The sequence below is a fragment of the Artibeus jamaicensis genome, unplaced genomic scaffold, assembly GCF_021234435.1.
Source record: "Artibeus jamaicensis isolate MK-2021 breed Jamaican fruit bat unplaced genomic scaffold, CSHL_Jam_final contig_540, whole genome shotgun sequence".
Taxonomy (NCBI): domain Eukaryota; kingdom Metazoa; phylum Chordata; class Mammalia; order Chiroptera; family Phyllostomidae; genus Artibeus; species Artibeus jamaicensis.
Window position 1 is genome coordinate 1473255 of NW_026521879.1, and position 24395 is coordinate 1497649.

At 36.5% G+C, this 24395-nt stretch overlaps 1 protein-coding gene across 4 annotated transcripts in view; it reads left to right on the forward strand.

Moving 5' to 3' along the window:
* Positions 1–24395, forward strand: part of CPED1 (cadherin like and PC-esterase domain containing 1) — a 296506-nt gene that overhangs the window by 56712 nt on the left and 215399 nt on the right. For all 4 annotated transcript variants that reach the window (XM_053669962.1, XM_037139671.2, XM_053669963.1 and 1 more), the window contains 2 exons: positions 9865–9971; positions 17368–17443. In XM_053669962.1, coding sequence (XP_053525937.1) covers positions 9865–9971; positions 17368–17443 — 183 coding nt within the window. The remainder of the gene's footprint in view (positions 1–9864; positions 9972–17367; positions 17444–24395) is intronic.

The following is a 24395-nucleotide window of genomic DNA, read 5'->3' on the forward strand; positions in this document are numbered from 1 at the left end:
CACTCAATCCACTGAGCCACACCTGCCAGGACATATAACACACTGTTCTTAATATACAATACTTGGGGAGACATGTAACTAGTATTTGAGAGTTTACCTCTGGCTACAGCCATAATCATCAACTTATTTCCTTCTGTAAAATTTGTTTATTCTGATTTTTTAAAAACCAAAGTTTATACTTTTTTTAGATTTTATTAGTTTTTACTTCATGTCCCTTTTCTGGTCCAAGATCCCTCTCAGGATGTCATGTTACATTTAGTCATCATGTTTCCTTAGGCTTCTCTTGGCTGCGACAGTTTCTCAGATTTTTTTTTATAACCTTGGCTGTTTTGAGAAGAGCTGGTCAGGCATTTTGATATCCTACAACTAGGATTTGCCCAATGTTTTTCTCATGACTGGACTGGGGTTGTGGTTTTGGGGAGTAAGACCACAGTGGTTCCCATCCCCTCACATCAAGGGTGTGTACTGTGAACATGACATAGCGGTTGCTGCTAACCTCGCGTCCTGACTGTGGGGATGTTAGATTGTCCACTGTGAAGTTCTTCTTTGACTTCCACTTTCCTTACTGTACCTTTGGAAAGCTGTCATTTTGCACAGTCTACACCAAGGGAGGAAGAAGTTGCACTTCTTATTCTTTACTGAGTAGTAGCCATGGATATTATTTGGAATTTTTCTGAGTGGAAGATTTGTCCCTTCATGCCCTATTATTTTATTTATTCATGTAATCAATTTGTGTTTATCAGTATGGGCTCATGGAATTTTTTTAATTCTTTGGATTATCATCCAATATTACTTTTGTTAGTTGAATTCTTTCCAGTTTTGACCATTGACTCCTGTGACCCTTTGACATACCTTCATCATTGCTTTCATTTTTTGTTTGTTTGCTTGTTTGTTTGAGCTCTTTCTTATTTTCTAGGATGCTCCAGGCTCATCTTGTATATTTACTGCTCCAGCCCTTGAATCAGCCAATTCTCCAAGGACCCTTGATTCTTTTTATCGAAAAAAATATTAGGAACCAGTATCTAGGCACTATATGCAGTATGAGTTTTAAATGGCTGCAGTGCCCATTTCTTTTAAGTGTTAAGAATTGCAGACATCAGGTATTTGGTAAAAATGCAGTAATGAGGCCTATCTTTTAGACAGAAAATGATCTTGAAAGCAATGAAAGTTTAAATACACACACACATATAATCAGCTACACTTCAATAGAAAACAACAGAAGTGGCAAAAAAAAAAAAGGCTTTTAAAAAGGCATTCAGCACTGGCCAGGTAGCTCAGTTGTTGGAGCATCATCTGAATAGACCAGGGTTGCAGGTTTGATCCTAGGTCAAGGCACATACAAGAATCAACTACTGAATTCATAAACAAGTAGAACAACAAATCCATATCTCTTTCTAAAATTAATTAAAAAAATTTAAAGTCATTTAAGAAATGTATGGAAGGAACTTTAGCAAGCCCTCTAAAGTAAAGTAAACATTCCTTGAATTTATTTCATAAGAATAAAATCTATTTTTCTTCATGCTCTTCTTAATGAAAAATTTCTTCAAAGCAGGAATCTTCTAATATTTTGCAAAAATTTAAGCATAATAATGCTTTCTTAAGCTTTTGCATAGATTAGAAAAATCTCAGAACCTCAAAGCAATTCACGGAAACCATCTCATTGACCTTCACAACCTGTCACAGGGCAGAAAGAGGATAGATATTAGGACAGAAAACCTTGATCCCTGGTGTGGATATAGAGCAATGAGGAAGAGAATGGTTGAGAATTTCCCTATGATAAAACACAAAATTTTAATCATCAGCTCTTGAACAATAAGAAGCCAGAGGCACAAGCAAAAACCTATGACCAGTAATGAATCAGATTTAATTAGAGTTCATATTGTGTTGTATAATTCACTGAAGACCTCAAGGTTCTACATATATGATTTATCTTCAAGTGAGTTATGAAAATTGAAATAGTCAATCCAGTAAACATCTGCTAAATGTCTACTATAATCAGTGTTAGATAAAAGAAGGTAAATGTTTTTTTCTTTTTAAAAGAAGCTATGTTAATAGCAGCACAATTTATAATAGCCAAGTGCTGGAAATAGCTTAAGTGCCCATCGGTAAATAAGTGGATCAAAAAACTGTGGTACATTTATACAATGGAATACTACGTAGCAGAAAGAAAGAAAGAGCTCCTACCCTTCATGATAGCATAGATGGAACTGGAGAGCATTATGCTAAGTGAAGTAAGCCAGATGGTGAAAGACAAATACCTTATGATCTCTCCTGTAAGTAAAAACTAATCAACAAACAAATGAGCAAAATAGAACCAGAGACATGGAAATAAAGACCAAACCGACAGTAATCACAGTGGGGGTAAGGGGGATAATGGGAAAGAAGGGAAAGGGTAATCACGGAACATGTATAAATGACCCATGGGCAAAGACAATGGGGCAGAGGAAGATTGAGTGTGGGAGGTGGGGTTGGGTAGGGCAAGGGAGAGTAATGGGGGAAATGAGGACAACTATAATTGAACAATAATAAAAAAATGATATGAATAAACATAGCTGTGGGTGCTCGGTTACTGCCCTATAGATTTATCATATTAAGAGTATAGTTAAGGGAACTAATTAATAAAACTTAACAGATTCAGGAAAACATATACGTATTTTCCATAGCTAATTTATATCCAAACAATGTAGTTGTGGACTCAAGCATAGAACCTAATTTGTTATAAATAAGTTAATAATGTACTCATGAATGTAACGCCATATACTAATCCTCATAAAGGGTGGATGCAGAGAGAGTAAGACTTTGTTATTCAATAAGAATCTTATAATCCATTTGTGAAGAGAAGGGTATACAGATGGAACAGTGCAATATGAAATATACATATGTTATGTGGTAAAGAAATATTATATATTATTTAGGAAGTAAACTTCTTCAGTATTTTATACTAAAAGAAAACAAATTTTAGGAAATCACACTAGTTGTATCCATATGGATTATAGTAATCAATATAGTGAATAAGTAAATGAAGCTTGGGTTATATATCTTGGAAGCTCATGGACAAGTTTATTTTTTTGAGTCATTCTCTGTAAATACATTTTGCTTTAGTCTAACATGTGTGTGTTCCCAGAAAAGTTTTCAGTAAGTAAAACTCTTGGAATCTGCTAGTTGTTTTTATAATTATTTCAATGCAATGAATAGTTAGCTTTGTTTCTATATTTACTTCTCTTCCTTCATTCTACTAAAAGAACATATCTGTAAGTCCTTTTAAAGCAACTTCAACAATTTTTCTCACTATCTTTCATCTTTAATTTTTACAAAAGGGTTTTAGTGTACTGGCTTTTGATTTGTAATTGTTGGCTTGATACTCACACTGAATTATTTATTTATTTGTGCATTTATCAAATAGGTAGCAAATATTTCTTACTTTCCATCCCCTGTTGTAGGTACTGAGAATGAGAGTACGATGTCTGTCCAGCAGATATCTAGCCATGTCATATGTAAAATAGTGACATTTATTGAAGAAGATACAAGATACAAGAAATATTATACATAATACAGTAATGTCTCAGTCCCCTTCAAAGTAGGTACCTTAGGACCTTACGCAGTTCTCTCAATCACCATCAGATGTCCTGTTAAATTTTCTTGAATCTCATAGATGGTCTGAAATCTCTTCCCTTTTAAAGGTGATTTTAGTTTTTGGAAAAGCCAGGAGTTGCAGTGTGCCAAATCTGGGCTATAGGGGGGCTGAGTCACCTGAGTGAGTTGACATTTTGCGAAAAAACTTTGCACAAGATGTGATGCATGAGTCGGTGCATTGTTGTGTTGAAGCTGCCAATCACCAGTTGCCCATAGCTACAGCCTTCTGAATCATCTGGATAATTTCTACAGAGGAATGTTCAAACTTGACACAAAATTTGATGCAGATTCATTGCTCTACTCAGTCATTTTGAATTCAATGGCCACACAGTACACATGCTCACTCAATGGCATCTGCTACCCCCAATGCTTAGTACAGTGAAGTCATCTTTGTTCACACATGAGCATTCCAGTCTATTCTCCTTGGCTGCCAGGTTATATTGATGTCATGTAAACTGTTATTGTTATATTAACAACGGCTGGGCTTTTTCTGGACAGATCTCATACAGTCATGAACAAAACAGTTCTGCCCTCATGAAACTCACATTCAAATGGGGAGAGCCAGGAAATAAAGAAATATACAAATATATAATCTGTCAGATGATAAATTCCGTGAAGACAAATAAATCAGGAATAGACAAAATCCTGAGATTTTTATACAATGTGCCAGAATACTGAAGCTGTCATTCCTTGAAAATAAATAACATTGATATAGTGCTGCTATCTGAGAATTCTCTGGTGTTCTCAGGATTGAATGACTGATCCAGCAGATCTTATCAATGAGGGAGGTCATATGGGAGCCAGAAAACAATTATTTGTTTTGCATGGCAGCCTGCCTGTGAGAGGCTGGGAATATTCTAAAGGCAGCTTCATTCCTTAGGGCAGATGCGTGATTAAAATAAAAACAAAACAAAAACGAAAACCTTTAAAACCTTTTCTTATGTTTAACACTGAGATGTCAGCTGGTCTCTGAGAGTCCTTAGAGAAGGACAAAAACAGCAATCAGTGCTATTTCACGTCTGAACTATAAATCTGGGCCCTGACAAGTCCTCCTAAAGTTGTCTGCGTGTCGTCATGCTTGTAGAGTTGACACTGTGCAGATGGGATAGGAGGGGTGTTATCAGCCACTCTGTTTCAGTTTATGGAGAACTGCCTGTAGATTTTTTCATGTTTTTTGTAATTTTGAGATGGAGAATGGAACATCTACATCCTGTTTTTCTAGAACAATGTCCCATGACCTCTTCATTTAAGGGCTTGATTAACTGAGTCTTGGGGGCTAGTCTTGTTCTGGTTTCTTTGGGAAAGAAACTCTTTGCACCATCAAAAAATCAAAGCAAATTTTAGAGATTTCTTTTCAAAAGTAGGTGGAGGCCAAGTTAATATGTCTAGTTTCTGACTACTTGTGCAGTTGGATACTGCCTGTTTTACATATGAAAATTTTACTTCACTTACTCATGGTATCACCAATAATGTTTTGCAGTGTGCCATTGCTGGATGAGAGTCTCGTAACACCTGAGTTATCCCTGTTACAGTATTTTTTTTTCTCCAAGGTCCCAGTGGAAAATAGATGCATGGGGTAGTATTTGGAAAATACCAAAGCTAAATAGTTCTTTTTTGTTTCAGTCTCCTATTTTATAAAGTATATATAATAATTGTTTCTACCCCTGGTGTTGTTGGAAGTTCTGTGTAGGTTAATATATAAGGCATCAAAAGCTAAGTTGTTATACCTTTCTCTGTTGCCTCCTTGTTTTTTGAAGGGGTAATGATGTCATAGTCTCAAACATGGCTCCTAGAACTAGACTTCCTGTATTTAAATTCTCTTCTCACCTCTAACCAGTTCTTTAGCCTTTCTGGTCTGCTTTGCCTGTTTTTTTCCCAAATCCACACCTGATTTCTCAGCTCTTACACTCTAATGTCAACCTTCTGGGGGCAGAAGAACCACACCAAGTAAGATGAACTCTAAGAATGTTTGTCCCAACACTTAGAAAAAGCCTGGCATAGGTCATTTATAACTGTTGCCATAGACTGAGGCAGGTTGTATGTGGAAAAGAGTCCAAGAACAGAGTGTAAGAAAAAGATGAGGGTGGACCGGTCTTGAAGTGGGACTGGAGCCACTTTAGCAAATTCAACCGGAGAAAAAGATGTAAGTTGGAAAGAGGGTCACAGGCCACTCTTGCCTTTTCTAGGCTCCTTAGAGAAAGATGACTCTTAGTAAGTCACATGTGAGTTCTTTCTAACTTCAATACAGCCAGTGAAATGTCTTTAGAGTTGAGGTGACCTTATTCAACATTGTGGGAGAGCATGGCCAAGTCTGGAAATCAAAGGTCATACTCAGACATCCTTTTAAGACCAACTGACCAAATATCAATTTGACTGACATCATCAAAATTAATTTACATAATGAAGAGTGTAAATTCATTAAAAGCTAAAACATGGAGCATCAACTTGCTGAAGAGCAATTAGTGCAACACTGACACACTAGTATTTTACATCAGGTCCAGCACTGTTTTCTGCTGCTAGAGACAGAGCCCGCCAGGCAGCACTAGGACCAGGCAGGACCAGCGCGGTAAACAGAAGAACGTGTGGGCAGTTGTACTTAGCTCCAGTTAGTGGCTGCCATGTAGGGCATGGACCAGGTATTTTTTTAAAATTTGTATTTAGTTACTTATTTTTCAAGAGAGGAGAAAGAGTGGGAGAGAAATATCAATGTATGATTGCCTCTCATGCATCCCCTGCTGGGAACTGGCCTGAAACCCAGTCATGTGCCCTGACTGGGAATGGAACCACGATACTCTGGTTCGCAGGCCCACGCTCAATCCACTGAGCTACGCCAGACAGGGATGGACCCAGATATTATTAGAGCTTCCCAATTTTCCAATGAAGGCTGAAATCTGGAGTTTTATGTGAATTGTGCTGATATTTGTATTTTGACTAATACTTGAATTTTAAACAAAATGAAAACAAACACTGTGCAGGCCAAATGCATCCTACACATGGGCTTGACTCTCCCTAAGCACCTGCAGTCTGTAGTCAGGCTGTGCATGCTGGGCATGTGCAGATCCAGTCTTGTGCTGCCAGCTTAGTGAGCATGCCCCGAAGCTCCACATGTCCATTCATTTGTAATTTTGCTGAGGCAAAAATTTGTATCCCCAATGCTCCAAGGTTGACTTCTAAATGAGATTTACTTAGCTAGTGCTTTGCTTTCTGCCTGGTTTTTATAATTCCGTGTGGCTTTTGGGGTTTTAAAAATTAAGTTTGAATACCCAGTATCACTTATTAAACAGTTTTTACTGTCAGAAAGGGTTGTGGGAGTTAGGAAAGGTAATTGACTTCTAATGTTGGAGAAAGAAATGAAAAGAAAGTGAAAAGGACAACTAAATATTTAACTTTTAACTGAAAAATAGTTTGAGGTAGAATTTGATGAAGGTAATAATAAGAATTTTGAGTGGAAACAATCAGTACTTTTTCAGACCATGGTAGCAAAAATTAGGTAAGAAGTCACTATAAAGAGATGACTTAAAAATTCCAGTTTTACTTTATTTCATTTTAAAGAGAAATTTGTGTACTATAAAGTATTTTTAAACTGTTAATTTAGAATACTAAATATTAATTAAATATCCTTGAGAGATGATGGTAACCTGTGAAAATGTCAAAAAACTGCAATGCTTTATAAGTTATCCTGAATTCTTTTTCATGTTTACATCCCTCATATAGACTCCTGAAGGCAGTGACTATGTTCTTTCTTTTTGCTATTTACCTTCATATTTCTAGTACAATATTCTGCTTATTATAGATTCTTGATAAATTGGGTGCTTTGAATTATTTAACTGGGTATCTTTCAGTTTTAAACATTTATTGCTTAATTTTTTTCCCATAAAATCCAGACATTGTATGTATGCCCTGGGTAGTGAAGGGGGCCATGCCTAGGACTTGGAGGAATATAAAAAATGTACTCTGTTTTTAATACCCAAACAATACAGTTTAAAATTTGAAATAGTCTGTTTGTGTGCTTTTATCTTAAAAAGTTATTGTTTATTCTATTAAATTTGTCTCATTTTTTCCCTCTTGCCTCCTTCCACCCAGCCCACCCCTCTCACCCACAGTCAATCCCCTCTCTGTTGTTCATGTCCATGGGTCATTCATACATGCTCTTTGACTAGTTCGTTCCCCTTTTTTCCACCACTATTTCCCTCTCTTCTTTCCTCCTATAGCCATTAGTATGTTTCATGTTTCCATGTCTCTGGTTTTATTTTTCTCATTAGTTTATTTTGTTCATTAGATTCCAGTTATAAGTGAGGCTATATAGTATTTGTTTTTCACTGATTGGCTTATTTCACTTAGCATGATACTCTCCAGTTCCATCCATGCTGTTGCAAAAGGTAGGACTTCTTTCTTTCTACTGCATAGTATTTCATTATGTAAATGTACCACCTTATATTCTTAAAATATTAAGTTGAGTATATTATGACAGAAGGTTTCTTCTAGGGTTGTAGTATTTCCTGGGCTAGAAATAAAACAATATTGAGTGAAATTCTCTTTATAGTTTTCCTTTTGAATCCATATCACTAGGTTGGGCTAAAAATGAGAGGTGCACATTTAAAATTAAATATTGGAATTATCAGAGTATTTGGATTGGGCTAATGGAATCTGTAATTTCCTTCAATGTCAGGGTGTGTAGAACAGGGTAGATACTTCAAGTCCAAGGTTTGATGGCAGTTACATGGAGAGATTTCTCCCACCCCCAAATCACCTGTACCATTTCTCCTTGTCCCTTTGAACTAGTGTATGATCTTTCACCATCTTGGGATACACAGCAAACAGAGAAGCTCTAGGACAAGAGCTCAGATGTTAAGTGGAGTTCAGTTTCCTGGATCCTTTTGTTTGGCAGAGAAGAGATTTCTATTCTAGAAACAGAACAATGACAAACAGAGGAACCAATAGCCCAGGCAGCACAGAGCTTGTCAAATTATAAAAAACTTGATTGGGGAAGAGTGAAACTTCATTCCTAATTGTCACAGTTCACTCTTTCTTATTAATCTTTTTTTTTCTATAAAGCCCTTCTTTGGAAATGTTATGCTCTCAAGTGAGAAATTCTTCTGAGAAAATTTTAAAAGATGGTATTTGGAGATGTTGGTTATTTCTCCCTTTTAGAGACCACTAATACCTAATGTAGGAGGTGACTTGGAAGGTCTGGTGTAAATAGTGACTTGAAGGAAGAGTATCTCATGAGAAGTCAACAAAAGATTACGAGTATAGAAATTGCTTAATTTTTTAAACTTGATTTCTATCCAAAATTGGGAAGTTTCCCAATATCAATTCTTTTATTCATAACTTTTTTGTTATTTTTGTGGTAAATATTTGTATATCCTCTCTGAAGTATGTTTGCCACCCTGTCATGGGCTACTTATTCATTCATCCATTTGACAAATATTTTTAAAGTACCAATTTTATGCAAGGCATGTTGATAAAATTTGTATAAATAAATAAAAAAGAATAAGTGAAATATATGCAAATATTAATTTTTAAACACTCAATTATTATACAAGAATGTACTCTCCTGAGATTATTTTGGCATGTTACTAAGATTTGTTGGCAAAGAGCTTTGTCCTTAGTGAAATAATTGAAATATTATTTTCATTGGTCCATGTTATACTCTGTATTTTAAACTAACTTTGTGCTATGTTTAACTAGACCCACAAATTCATTTTGGACAAAATCTTTTAAAATTTTCATTGAATTTTATTTTCTGCCTACTGCAATTTTTGTTGGTAAGAAATCTTGTAAAAGTATATTTGATGTTAGAGATCTATGAAAAGTAATGGTATTAGTGAAGGCCAGAACAAAAAAATTCAGCATTTTGACTTCTTATCATTATTTTATTTTGCAACTATGTCTAATCTTACAAGCTTTATAATCTTTTTTCCTCCCAATCTCCAAATAAGACTACAAATTTATTGTTAGTTATTTAAACATTCTAATTATGGTTTTTAAAGGAATTTTATGATATTGCTTCAGATAATTCATATTTCCCTATGATACAATACTAAATATAAAAGTGTTAGGTCTACTAAATCAGAAAAGTTTAATTTTAGTTATTTTGAATATTAACTTTTATTTAGGATCATTGTTACTTGTGTTCTAGGATTGAAGTAATTACATTCTCTAACCTGAAAAAGTAAACACTGCCTTTAAAAAGTCTGATAATTTTTTTTTATGCTCTTTTGCTATTAGGTGAGTTGGGCTCTTGGGATCTGCTCATTTGCCTGTCTTCTAGGAAAGCTGGTGGAAAACTCTGCATATCCAAGGAAGACATGTGCCAGTTAGGTTTACATCAAAAGGTAAAAAAAAAATTTTCAAGTGTGCACAGATTACAACAGCCCTATAGATATTACTGTCAGTATTTCTTGTCCCATAATGTTAAAAAAGAGTCTCAAAAATTAGATTCATTGTATATTTGGAGAAATTTTCATGCCCATGACTTATATACTTTACTATAAAAAGTTTATCACTTATTGTTTGTTAGAATCCTTCTCAACTTCAGCTGCTACCATTAAGGACCCAGTTTTACCTAGTAAGACCCAGACTTGATTGAGAAGTCTGTAGCCTGTGGATGGTTGCTTACCTTGGCCATATGCTCATCTAAAGTAGTAAAATCTTTATTCTCTAGGTCACTGTTTTGACTTTTTCAAAGTTAAAGTGGTATCTTGAATTATAATAAAATTCATACAATTTCTTATTAACTTTAAAAATTGACATTCAATATTTACTGTTTACTTTGTATGAATTTTTGTAAATGCTTTTAGAAAAATTAAAAAAATATCAAATGCCTTTAATGTGCTAGTCACTGTGCTAGAAAATTTGCATATGCTCTAGTTTGGGACCTATAACAAGTCTGAGAAAAGTATCAAAACCAATAGCTATTTTTCAGTGGTATTAATAAAATAGTGTTATAGTAGCAACTCCAGTCACTTGGTATTTCTGCAACTGACAGTCTTGGTAACTCCTTCCTCCTTCTAACTTTTCATTCCCTTGGCCTTTGGGTTGAGTGCATTGTTTTGGTTCTTATACAGCTTTGGCCATTTCTTCTCTCCCTCTTTTTTTTTTTTAATACTTTTGATTTTTATTGTTGTTAAAGTACAGTTTTCTAACTTTTCCCCCCTCCTCCCCGCCACCCCAGCTCTCCCCACCTCCCTCCCCTGTTTGCAACCCCCCCATTTTAGTCCATGTGTCCTTTATAGTTGTTCCTGTAAACCCTTCACTCTTTTCCCCCATTCTCCCCTGCTCTTTCCCTTCTAGTTACTGTCAGCTTGTTCCCAATTTCAATGTCTTTGGTTATATTTTGCTTGCTCCTCCTTTTTTCCCCCCATTAGCCGCCTTTTGCCTGCCCATCCTTAAATGCCTGTGTTTCCTAATACCACTCCTAAAGTTTCAACCACCATTTGTAGTTAATGATTCCCAAAGCTGCATCTAAATTTCAGAGCACTTTCTCAGGCTTTGGGCTTGCATGTGGATCCCAGGCCTGCGGACCATCTCTATATGTCTCACAGACACCTCAAACCCAATGTGGAGAAAATTAGCCCATTGCTTTCTCTGGTAAATTTATTTATGCTCTTGCATTTAGGAACTTTGCTAAAATTCTGTTATATTGGTCATAGGCACCGTCAACTCCCTGTCACTTGCTAGGATAGAAATCTATCCTTTGTCATTTGCATTCCATCAATCACCAACACTAAAAAATTTAAATATTTCTCAAATGTTTTCCTACTCAATATTTTTGAAATACCTGTACTTACTACCTTTAAGTTTTCTGAAGCAAATATTCCCCCCCCCGAAATTTATCCTGCCCACAGTTGTCACAATGAAAAACATGAAGTATTTTCTGTGTATCAGTCCACCTCCCAGCAGGAGACATATATCATACTCAAAAGGATATAACTGAAGATAAACTAATGAAAGAGATATTTTATAGAGGTTTTGACTGGATGAGAAAAATAAACAAAGAAAAAGATTAGAATCACAAGGAAACCAGCAACATTATGACTTTTTACCCACCTCTGTTCTGAAGAAGGTTATGCAGAAGGAATGGTGTAACAGATCCTAATGAGAGCTGGAGCCGAGAGAAAGGTCTGCAGAGAAGCTATAAGAGAGGATCTGTAAATGTACGGAAAGTTACCCATTGCCAAATCATAATCCTGCAGAGAGGAAGCCGGGAAATAAGTGCCCAGCCTCTCCCCACTCCCACCCTTCTATCTCTTGCCACGGCCTCCCGTTGGTACCAGGCACCGTTTGAAGAATTTAAATATTTATTTGTGTCCATATTGAGGAGGCTGCAGTTCAGAGAAGTTAAGAAAATGACCTAAGGCCTCACAGCTAATAAATGAAGCAACCAGGATTCAGACAGTCTGACTTCAAATTCTGTTTTCTTAACTGTATCACTATAGGACCTTTCTAAATAAATATTCAACCACTGCACTAACAGCCTATGCTAATGAATAGTCTTAAAGAATACATAAATTCTAAATGATACATATTCACTATTATTTTGGAACATAAATAATTTGAAGCTTCAAGGGCTATGACTTATTTATGTGAATATATCAAAACACAGGTTGCTTCAAATTTGTTGAGGATGTTGTAGGATCGTCAATGACTGTAGAATAAACAAAGAAAGGGCACCTATTCAAATTAAAATTACTAATCATGTTGGAGCTTTGGGACTTAAGTACTTTATAAAAATTATCTTCAGATCTGTTGTAGAAAATGAATGGTCAGGAGTCTCTCTAGCCAGGAGGAGAGTGACATAAACTTAAAACTGTGTTGGTCCATGTGATGCTGAAAGTGAAGTGAGGTCCACTACCTGGGGTAGCACTAAATTTAGTAACTGGGGTACGGAGGCGAGTATCTCACGTCCAACAGATAGGTTCTAATGTGTCCAGAGCAGGGGGATTGATTTCTAGCTCTAAGTGTTTGTAGCAGCCCCTAAAACCAGGGTGCAGTTTTTAGTGCTTGGAGCACTGAGAACTGTGGAAATGGCTCCTGTCTGAAAGTGTGCAAGGTGAAGTTGATGGAATGATGATTGTATGTTAGAGACATGGGGGATGAATTAGTTGTTTCTCTTATTGTCATTAATTCTTTCTTATGGATGATAATGAATAGCTGTCAGAGTTTTTATTTTTGGTGAAATGAAAGATATGAGGGTCTGTGCATATCTAATGAAGAGCAAGAGCAGTCCCCAAGATACAATGTGAAGTGTGAGTCACTCTCGATGTTCACAAGTGACTAAAAACATTATTTTTACTTGGGTGTCTTCTTTTCTCTTTTAAAATAATTATATATTTTTAGAAAGAGGGGAAAGGAGGGAGAAAGAGAGGGTGAGAAACATAGGTGAGAGAGAAACATCTATTGGCCAGGACAACCCTGCAACCCAGGCATATATGCTGACGGGGAATCAAACCCGTGACCTTCTGCTTTGTGTGGATGACGCCCAATCAACTGAGCCACACTGGTTAAGGCTTCTTGGGTGTTTTCTTAAACTTTATAAGTAGTCTAACTTTAAATGTCTATTCTCTTTAATGAATTACTGTAGTTTTAGTTTGCTTTATTTTTAAACACTTTCTCAATATTTATCATTAATATTGTATTGTTGCTGTTATTAAAGTTCTCAAAATAGGAATTATTTTTTAAAATTTTATTTATTTATCTTTAGAAGGGAAGGGAAGGGAAGGAGAGAGGGAGAGAAATATCAATGTGTGGTTGTTTCTGGTGCATCCCCTGCTGGGAACTGGCCTGCAACCCAGGTATGTGCCCTGACTGGGAATCGAACTGCGATCTTTTGGTTCGCAGGCCCGTGCTCAATCCACTGAGCTACACCAGCCAGGGCAGGAATTATTTTTTTACTTTTGCTTCTAACAGTATGTAATGAAAGTAATTTAGATGAAGATTATCGCAGTTTAGGATTTTAGATGTTATGCTGGGATTGAAATCTTTTCAAATGCACATTTCCTTTCTCCCAGTTTGACCTCAGAAATATCCTAAGCTCAAATGTCATTATCATTTTTATATTTACTCTAATTCTTTCAAAGATATAAAAGATCTCTGTGCCTTCTGCTCAATTTTGCTGTTAACCTCAACTACCCCTCAAAATAAAGCCTGATAAACAATAATTACTTCACTGTGAAGCTGGAAACACTCATCATATGAAAGTCAGCTAAACCAAGTAAAAACTTCTTCGATGTTCCACTTGATAATGATGCAAATCTGATGAATTTTATGATGCGCATAAAAATAAGAATAAAAAGTACTAAGATACAGAAGAGTGCTGTTAGGTTTAACAATTAAAAAATTAAAGTGTGCGTCATACAGTTGATCTGTCACAGCCGTATGACCCGTAGCCCTTGCAGGTGTTTCTTTGTGCTGAGTTGTTCTGTTTAACTGCATAGTGTGGAGCTCAGTCCCAGAGGAGGGGAAACAATGTTTCTGGTGCCACGTGCCTCCATTGTTACATCATCTGCTGCAACTCTGATTTCCAAAGACACGCTTTGGAGGAAAGAGCACCAGAAGAGGTCATTGGTGGGGGATGGGAAAACAGAAGGTGGAAAGGGAAGAGCAGTTGCTTCCCTTGGTTTGGCTCCAGTGTGTTGAAGCAGGTGCTTTGTTGACCCTGAGTCAGTTCATTCTTCTGCCCCAAGGTCCCCACCGAAAAGTCATCTCTCTGATGAGACATGGCAACCTACCCTTCTATGGGAAACCTGTGCACGTTGCGCATTGTGTGTGAAGCATCTACATAGATTTTCCTGGCTCATTAGTTCAGTTATTGTTACCCATGTTGTCAGGAATCTTTTGTTCCTGTCAGTTTGTAGCAGATGCTGGGGCCTCCGATGCTCTAAGCTTTTGCAGTGACAACGTGTGTGCTCTGAGCCTTTCAAGAAGTGGGAGATGGTTTTAAACTGGACCTGTGCCAGTGCACGGTCTTTAACATTACTTACCTAATGCTGGTTCTCTTTTGGGGTCCTTCTATTATTAAAGAGTCTATTTAGTCAACAGCAACTGCATCATTTTGCCTTATATGGGGGAAAGTGGTTTAAGTTTACTGACTTTTGAAGCTTTACATTGGAAAGATTTTTTTGTGTGTTAAGTAAAAAATTCAAACTTTTGTTATGAGTTACCCATATTTTTGCAGTGTTCTGTCCTTGACCTCCACGCTGTGCTAGTTTTACAGAAAGGAACCTGTCGTGGGGGGCCCAGCCACCATTGCCAAAACAAACCCCCTTCCCCAGGGTCTTTCTATACTATTGTTCATCTTTCCTGCCACCCTTAGGAACGGTGGCTCTCAATGCCAGACTTTGGTAAAAAGGAAAGGAACTATTTATTCAAAAGTTATACAGGCTTAGAGTAATGGTGGAATGTCACCATTAAAATCCCCAAATCCTTTTAAAACACCCACAAACACACAAACAGTCCTGTCTTCTGCCCTTTGCTCAACCATGCCAGTCAGAGGTACCACATGTCAGGAAAAAGACATGGAAGTACATAACTCAGCTAGACTCCTGGTTATTCCCAGTAATCTGTGCTCAGCTGGGCAGTCTCCCTCAGTCCCCAGCACCATCAGCTCTGTTGCCAGAGTGATCTCCAGTTCTTAATCCAAAGCCCTGTGGCACCTCCTCATGGCCCACCATCAATAGTCCTTTTATCCCTTTTCTTCCCACTCAGTCTTGTATTGTCCTTCCATCTAGTCCGGCATCATCTCTTCTGCATCCTTTCAAACTGCTGAGAGCTCCGCATGGCTGCTACATCTTGCTTTCCTGCTTCCTAAACTGCATGGTCAAGGGAGCCCCCCTCTACTCCCCAAACCACATGGTTAAAACCCCTGCATGGCTGCCACACCTGGGTTTAAGTACCCAGTGTGAATCTTCATCTGTAACCCCATTTCTGACTCTTTCCACAATCGGCTACACCTGCCAACACTCCCAAAGTTTTTTCCTTTCTTGGCTGCCATAGTAAGTTTGGGTAGGCATGGCCCCTTGGCATGGAGTGAGTCATCTCCAAGCTTTAAAGCAAGTGCTGTAACCATGGAGAGCTGCCTCCTAGCTACATCATGGGTCAAAGTCACGTCCATCTCCCTAGGTAGCCTGCTGTTCATGTGCAAATTAACTCAGTGGCCCTGTCCCCTAGCCAGGCTTGTTGAGGTGGGGATATCCTATATTCCTGGACACCCCAAGTTCTGGACCCTGTTATAAATCCCCCCATTGGTGGGCTCTGGCTGCACCCTGTTACACTAGGAATTCTAAATAGAAAACTTCAGGACTTTATGAAAACCTTTCTTTTCCTATATTTAGTCTTTGAACTGTCTTACTTTCAAATTTTAGAAATGTAGACATCTCTAAAATCTAATGTGCACTACACTTATGGTCTTTTCTCAGTTCCCAGTGCAATAAGAATGTAAGTGGCTCAGACTTTGGTATCTTTGTAGACTTTTAAATGGGATGTTTAGGAATGTTGCTGGTGCAGATTCACAGAGTGGGTTCTGCTGAAGTGTGGGCTTCACTACCTGAGCTGAAGTTGATGGTTTACTGAGCAAATGAAGAGTGGCTAACAGGACTGTAAGCATTGGAAAATATCTAATTGCTGCAGTGTTTCAAAGCACTTTAAATAAACCATTAATAAAAGAAATGAACTAAAACTATGATTGAAATATTGAATTGATAAAATCTTAGAGCAGAAGTGGAACTTGAAGACCAAAGGCTCTATCTGCTTTATTTGACAAACGGAAAAAGCGAGAGAGGTCACGTGATTTGCTCAGGGTTACCTTTCTGTTAAGGGTGAGAAGTGGGACCACAACATATGTTTCTGGTTCCCTTGTGTTTTGCCAACAGAAACTGAGTTGTTTTTATCTAATCAAGCCAGCAGGACACAGTAGAGAAAGTACAGTATTTTATTAGTTTAGAGTGAATTAATTTGAAAGTAATTAATAACAGTTCAAAAATAACTCTGATACTCAAATTAACACTGATTCCTTTTTGTTGGTTTTAAGAATGCTTTACCACATCTGGAATTATTTTTGAGATTTTGCTGATAGTAGCTAGGTAATCAATCTGTAAATTCATAAGAGGAGAGAATTACCTTGTTTGTATCTTTATAAGTTAAAGTATATATACATGGATTTGGGATAACATTTATGAGGATTTTTTAAGAACAAATTTTTGTGAAAATAGAGTTTTCTGATGACTAGGCTTTATGTTTGGAAGCAATAATGCCCTTCAGTACAAAGTGAAAACTATCATGAAGTTTTGAAACAGGCTTAGCACTGAATTTCCAGTAAATCTTTGTGACTCAAATCACTGAGTGCTTTTGGAACTTTGGACTTTAGCTGACTTTGAGGTATGTTTGTACTATTTTTTGCCAAAGCTAAATTTGAAACTATGAAGTTACTTGTGTTATGCTATTTCCTGTAAGAACATAGTCTCCTTTTTTTCTAGCAAATATGGCTTTGAAATATAGCAAGGTTTTCCAAAAGTATTCCCAAATATTTCTGAAGATTTCTAAAAGAAAGGCTTTAATTTTATGTTACCAAATAGACCACTTTATTATACTGGATCTAAGTGCTGACTTGCAGATGTTTAAGAGTAGGGTATGGTGGTGTATCACATCTATATACCTTCACACCTGTGTTTCCTTTGCTTTGAGTTTAGCATTTATAAATGCCCAACTCACTAGAATCTTTTTCATTTCTTTCAGGTAAACATATTACCAGAAATACAGCATCAGCTTTGCAGAAAGGAAGGATTATGTCAAATAATTACAAGATTTCCAGGTAATCTTTTGTTTGCTTCTTCATGCATAAATGTGTGAGATATGTAGGCTTCTTTAGAGGTGCCCTCTGACAGATGAGATCTCAGGTCTGCATATTGAGTTCCTTTGTCTACAAATTTCACTGTCACAAATCTTTTTTTTAAACATTTTATTTATTTATCTTTAGAGGGGAAGGGAAGGAGAGAGGGAGAGAAATATCAATGTATGGTGGCCTCTCGTGTGTCTCCTGCTGGGAGCTGGCCTGCAACCCAGGCATATGCCCTGACTGGGAATTGAACTGCGATACTCTGGTTCACAGGCCTGCGCTCAATTCACTGAGCTACACCAGCCATATTGAGCTCCTTTGTCTACAAATTTCACTATCACAAATCTTTTAGAATCCCATTCCAGCCTCTCCCGCCCTGTGCTCCCACCAAAACTGTACTTGAAAAATAACTAAATAAATTTTTTTTAATTAAAAAAAAAGGATGATGATCTAGATCTGTATAAATATGACCTAAAAGTTATTTATAATATACTATTTAGTGAAAAAAATTTTTTAGAATCCACAAAGTTTTGCCAGTGGGAGGAACTCAATAATAAGAAATACGAGTACAACATTAATATTCTTTCTTTTAGTTTTGCTTTCTATCTTTCTAGATAAATATGCCTTTTCTTTCTATATGTTTGTCTTTAATGCCCTTGCTGCTTTTTATTATAGTACTTCTTAATTAAAGAAAAGTTGGCATTTAAAAAATTTTTTTCTTCATGATTAAGTGATTCTGACCCTAAGAAATATGTTTCTTCTTTTTAAAATCCTCTCAATTTGTCTGTGTTTTTAAGACAGGATGCTAAATTAGTAAATTTTATATCTTGACAACATTAGAAGTTTGGGATAAAAATTACCATCTCATTACTCATAGATTCCTCAAGTGGAAAAACAATATCAGATGTTATGTGAGTCTTCATAGATGATATTATATCCTATTTTAAAACTTATCAGTGTAAGTTTCTTCAGGTTTCTTGTTTAAAATCCATTTAATGTTTAATAGGTATGCCCTTAGGAAGCTTTTTACTATATAATTTACAATTAGATCCACATAGATTACAATTTAGATCCACATAGCTTTAATTATTTCAAAAATTAATTAGTGTCCAAATGGAATCAGAAAACTAATATTTCAACCCATCAGCTTTCTCATGAGGTACCTGCTTTCACACCAAATATTAACAACAGTGGTTATGTTCCATTATGAAGACCACAGTTTTCTTACTGTTATTTACCAAGAATTAAAATAAATTGAAACGAATTAGCAATTAAACTTCTTTTTCTAAGATTTTCTTTTTACTTATTTTAGACAGAGGAGAAGGGAGGGAAAAAGAGAGGGAGAGAAATATAAATGTGTGGTTGCCTCTCGCATGCCCCCAACTGGGGACCTGACTTGGCTCACAACCCAGGCATGTGCCCTGACTGAGAATCGAACCAGTGACCCTTCGGTTCACAGGCCAGCGCTCAATCCACTGAGCTATACCAGCCAGGGCATTAATTAACTTTTGACTTAAGATACTCGTCTAGTAAATGATAGCTGTATAAACTTGGTTCTGTAGTTACTGTTTTACATCATAATTGTACCTGACTCTATAATCTTTACATTGTTTTGTTTTTGTGAATGTCAGCTGGATAGTTCCTTATTTTATAAAAAAGAAGTCATGTTACTGTTAGAAGCAAGTAAAATAATTACTTTCACTAGTACACTTCTAATAAGTACCTGGAAATACAGTTAAGGCAATTTGAAAAAAAATATTTACATTTTGAAAAGTGCCTACAGATTTTATGTTTTATAGGCATTTTATGTTGTCTTGCTATTTATATTTCAAAGTGGTGGACTTGGGACTTTAAGCTTAGCATTAGAATTAGCAGAATAGAGTTATAGGAATGAGCACCCATTTTTGGTGAGAAGTGGATTACCAGTTTATAAGTTTATAGTTTATATTTGCTTCCATAGAACTAAGAACTTTTTTGTTTCCTTTTACTTTGAGGATTTTTTATTCTTTAGAACATCTGTAAGTTCTAGATAAATGTCCTTTCTCCACTCTGTCTAGTGTGTTATTTTTTATTTATATCTGGGACTAATAGGATATTTTTACAGGTTATATAGCCTTTTAAATGGAATTATTTCTCCTGTCATGTTTTCTTAGCTGTGTAGCTTTAATAGAATATATCTACAGCATTGTTTTAGGATTTAAACCTTATAAACCATAGCTTTTTGTGGTAGACTTTTTCTGTAACTATATAATAATATAATATAAATTCAGCAATTATAAGATTAGGAGCATTTTATCTGTTGTGAATACTAAATAGTTAATATTAAATACATATTAGATAGCAGCATGTCACTGCCTAAACATATAGTACCATTAAAAAAGTAAGAGAGTAAAACTAAACACAATACTGTATAATTTAACCATTTTATTTAAAACTAAAATGGCCCATGCCATTTTAAACCGTGTTTTATTTGGAGGTAGGTAAAACACAAATTTGAAAGCAGAGAGTTTAGCTCTGCTACCTATTAGCTCTGCAACTCGACTTTTGATGTTTTTTTTTAATCTGTAATGTGAGGATAATGGCATCATTTCATAAATTAAATTTAAAAAATAAAGTAGATATTGTGTGTAATTTGATTGGATATTATAATAACTAATCTAATCTATAATATTATATACTATAGGTAATATATAATGTTAAAAAATTGTAAGTGGATCATTCAAGATTTGAAAAATCAGGGAAAAGACCTCTCATTAGGTATTTTTTACATGATCAATTATCCCTAAAATTTTATGTTTCTGTCAAAAAGTGTGAATAGTCTGAGATTTCTTCCTACTCCCAAGCTCACAAGTCAGCCTCCCACAGCTTCATGGATCCTGGCAGGAGACATGAGACTCTGAGACTCCTGGGTCAGAGACAAATGATTCTATTATTTACAGCAATAGCTGCAGTCGGACTCTCAGCATCTGCACCACTTCACTGCAGCCCAGTTCCCAGAGGGCTGATGTGAAGAGCATGGATGACACTTGTATACTTAGTGGTTTTCGGTTCAAGAGAGGAACTCCTAGCTTAGGGACTTGACTATTTTATACTAAGCAATGAACATGTCTGCCCTTTGCCCCAGAGGGAGACATTATTTTTGTTATATTGGACAATATCTTCTCTTTGCTCTGGAGTCAGACACCACCTCTATATTTCAAGGCTATCTGCTATATAAATATCCTTGGAAAGATAGTTCAGAACAAAGATTGCCAACGCCTCTGTTTGCACAATGTGTGGAAATATAAAAGGTACATGGAGAAGTGTCTCAATGGTTTCAGAGATTACCTTACAATTTCCATCTCTGAAATGTCATCTGTGATGCTGAGCATGATTTAAAGCCTAGTTGAGCTTCGGTTTTCTAATCTATAAAAATAATGATGTTTGGCAAGGATCAATAGTGCAGAGATTCCCTGCTTCCACTGTGCCTTTTGCCAAGACAGACATGTGGCCTCAGGTTTTATCTTAAACAGTAAATAAAGACAGGGGTGCTAAGAAAGGATGGATGATCATACTGGTGAGCATGCTGGGACCCTGCTAGTGTGGCAGGAGAGAGCTGGGCCAGATACGGAGGAGTGCTTGAAGACAGCCAGGAAGACTAACAGTCTGTTCCATTCTAAAGCTGAACAGTTTATCTGCCATTAGACTTGTGACTCACACTGAAAGGCACAAAGTCATGGAATTTTTACTGGCTATCCTCCCACATAATGCTCTGCTTAAAAAATAAGTTTTAAATTTTTTAATTGGCTCAAACTTGTTGCTGTTGACTATTTTGCCTTTTATTAAGTTTGGTTTTTTTTGATAAAAAGGATTTCTTTTCCATATCTGAAATATATGTCCAAACAAAACATCAGAGAATTGTTTTCTTTGGGTTTTGAGTTGTTGCTTTTGTTCTTTTTTATGCACATCACCATCCAAGAAGTCAAGGTTAGGAATGAGCCAAATTTATGGCTGTTACTCATTCTTTCCAGTAATATTATCTTAGCTGTGAACAGTGGCTTTCATGTGAGTTTTGAAATGTACCCAAATTTGTACACAGAGATAGCATTTTGAACATTTTGGGATAAGTGTCATTATTTTTTAGTAACATGTGAGTACATAAAGAAAAAATAAGACAACAAATAATAAAATTTAATAACTTTTGTTGTACCTAAACCAGACTAGACTTTAAATAATTGGGGATATTTACTACTAAATATAAAATATATCTTAAAAATAACATAATTGAAATAATTTTTTAAAGATTTAATTTATGTATTTTTAGAGGGGAGAGGGAGAGAAACATCAATATGTGGTTGCTTCTTGCATGCCCCCTACTGGGTACCTGGCCTGCAACCCAGGGATGAGCCCGAGACTGGGAATCTAACTGGCGACCTTTTGGTTCGTGGGCCAGCACTCAATCCACTAAGCCACACCAGCCAGGGCTGAAATTATTTTTTAAACATTGACCAATAGTAGTTATTTATCTCACATGGCACTGATGATTGTTTTTAATATTTTAGGTTTAAGAATTCCTATTTTTCATATAATATCAGTACAATATTATCAGGGAAGTAGGTAGTTTACCTTGATTTTAAACAAAGCAACATGGCTCTGGCCAGGTAGCTCAGGTGGTTAGAGCATTGTCCTGATACACCAAGGTTTCAGGTTTTGGGTCAGAGCACATTCAAGAAGCAGCCAATCAATGCATGTAAGTGGAACAACTAATTGATGTCTTTCTCTCTCTCCTGTTTTCATTCCTTCTTCCTCTCTTTTTAAAATCAAGAAATAAAAAAATAAAGCAACATGAAAATTGTCATTGCTTAATGCCATTTGAGGGTTTTTATTGCTTTCATTTTATTTTTCCCCTTTACTGTAACTTGGAGGAAAGGTTTCTTCAAACAAGAGTACAAGAAATGCCCTGACTGGTGTGGCTTAGTTGTTTGCCTGTCATCCAGCAAAGCAAAAGTCCCCTGGTCACAGCACATATATGGGTTGTGGGTTTGGTCCCAGTTCAGGGTGTGTATGAGAGGCAACCAATTGGTATTTCTTTCTCATGCCAATGTTTCTCTCCCTCTTTTTTTCCTTCCCTTCCATTCTCTAAAAGTAAGTAAATAAAATATTTTTAAAAAGAATACAAGAAATGACACATTCCCAGTATTAAAGAAGATTGAGAACTTATCTCTATGAGTCAATTAGGCCAACTTTCAGGGTTGGCCAGTTTGCTTATTCTCCCTGCTCACAAACATGGCCACCACCTGGGCATGCTCTTTCAGGCTCCTCCTATCTTTCCAACGTCTTTCACCTTCTTTTCACACACGACTGTATCCTTTATGCAAAACGTTCTTTGCAAAACTTTCATCTCTTTAGTATGACTGACTACAGCTGGTTGGTAGTAAAAAGCACACTGCTAGAACTAATGCGAGCTAAATTACACCCTTAGCCCAGTCATAAGCCTCTTAGATATATTTGCATTTTTATAAAAGAATCTTACAAACCCAATGAATTTCTAATTAGTAGAGTTTCTGGAAGTACATTCAAATTCTCATTCAGTTCATAAGCAAACCCAAAGCTTACCTTACTTATCTATCTACTTGTTTCCATCTCCACCATGACCAGACTAATCCAAGTTAGCATCCTCTGCTATCCTTTCCACTTCCTTTTTTGTTCTTGAAAAATATAGTCCTTTATTGAGACTGCATCCAAAGTGATCTTTCCTCTATCCCCTTCATAAATAAAACAAGTTTATTAGGCTTATTCACAGCAGTCTGTTTAGGGACTAAACCAGTGGTGCCCAGGTAACCAGTTGTCAGATGCTGTGACTCAATTCAGGGACAGATTTTGATAGTTCTAGTTGATAGGCTTAAGTGATTAATGCAAGTGAAAAGCTGTCATTGCAGGAACTGAAATGTATGACATACAGGACTCCAGAAGGTTGAAAAGCAATTCAAACCTTGTGCCCCAGGGTGCCAGCAAGCACTGGAGGTAGAGATGGTGTCAGAGCTATTGTGTTCCAGGGAAGGAATGTCTGTGACACAAATAAAGAATTATTGATCAGCAGTTAAAGAAATACTATGAAAATCACCACTGGACTGCAACTCTTATCTGAATAACTTTTTCTCCAAACCCCTTACCTACTCCTCCTTATAAAAAGATTGCCTTGAAATGAGATGTTAAGATGGTTTTTAGGGTACATAACTCACTGTCTTCTCAGGTCTCTGGCATCTGAATAAAGCACACGTAAACATTCAATCCTTCTCTCTGTTTATCAGTTCTGGATGCACAAATGCTGACTTTCCTGGTTTCAATTTTATCTACAACAGATGTCACACTTCCAAACATTTACAGGGGCCTGGCACATGAAATAAAAAATTCATAACAAGTTGAGAAGTTTGAGAGGCTTGATAACCTGCACATTGTCAGTATTTGTCCTAAAAAATATAGACTCTTTAACATACTCATTTGGGTTTTTTTTTGTAAAGTATATTTTATTAGTTATGTTATTATAGTTATCTCATTTTTTTCTCCCATTTACCCTCCTCATCCATCACCCCCTGCCTTCCCTCCAGCACGCCCTGCCCCTTAGTTCATGTCCATGGGTCATACATATAAGTTCTTGGCTTCTCCATTTCCTATACTATTCTTAACCTCCCCCTGTCTATTTTGTACGTACCACTTATGCTTCTTATTCCCTGTACCTTTCCCCCCTTCTCCCCTTCCCCCTCCCCACTGATAACTCTCCATGTGATCTCCATTTCTGTTCATGTTGTTGTTTGCTTAGTTTTTGTTTTTTTTTAGGTTCAGTTGTTGACAGTTGTGAGTTTGTTGTTATTTTATTGTTCATAGTTTTGATCTTCTTTTTCTTAGATAAGTCTCTTTAACATTTCATATACAGGCTTGGTGATAATGA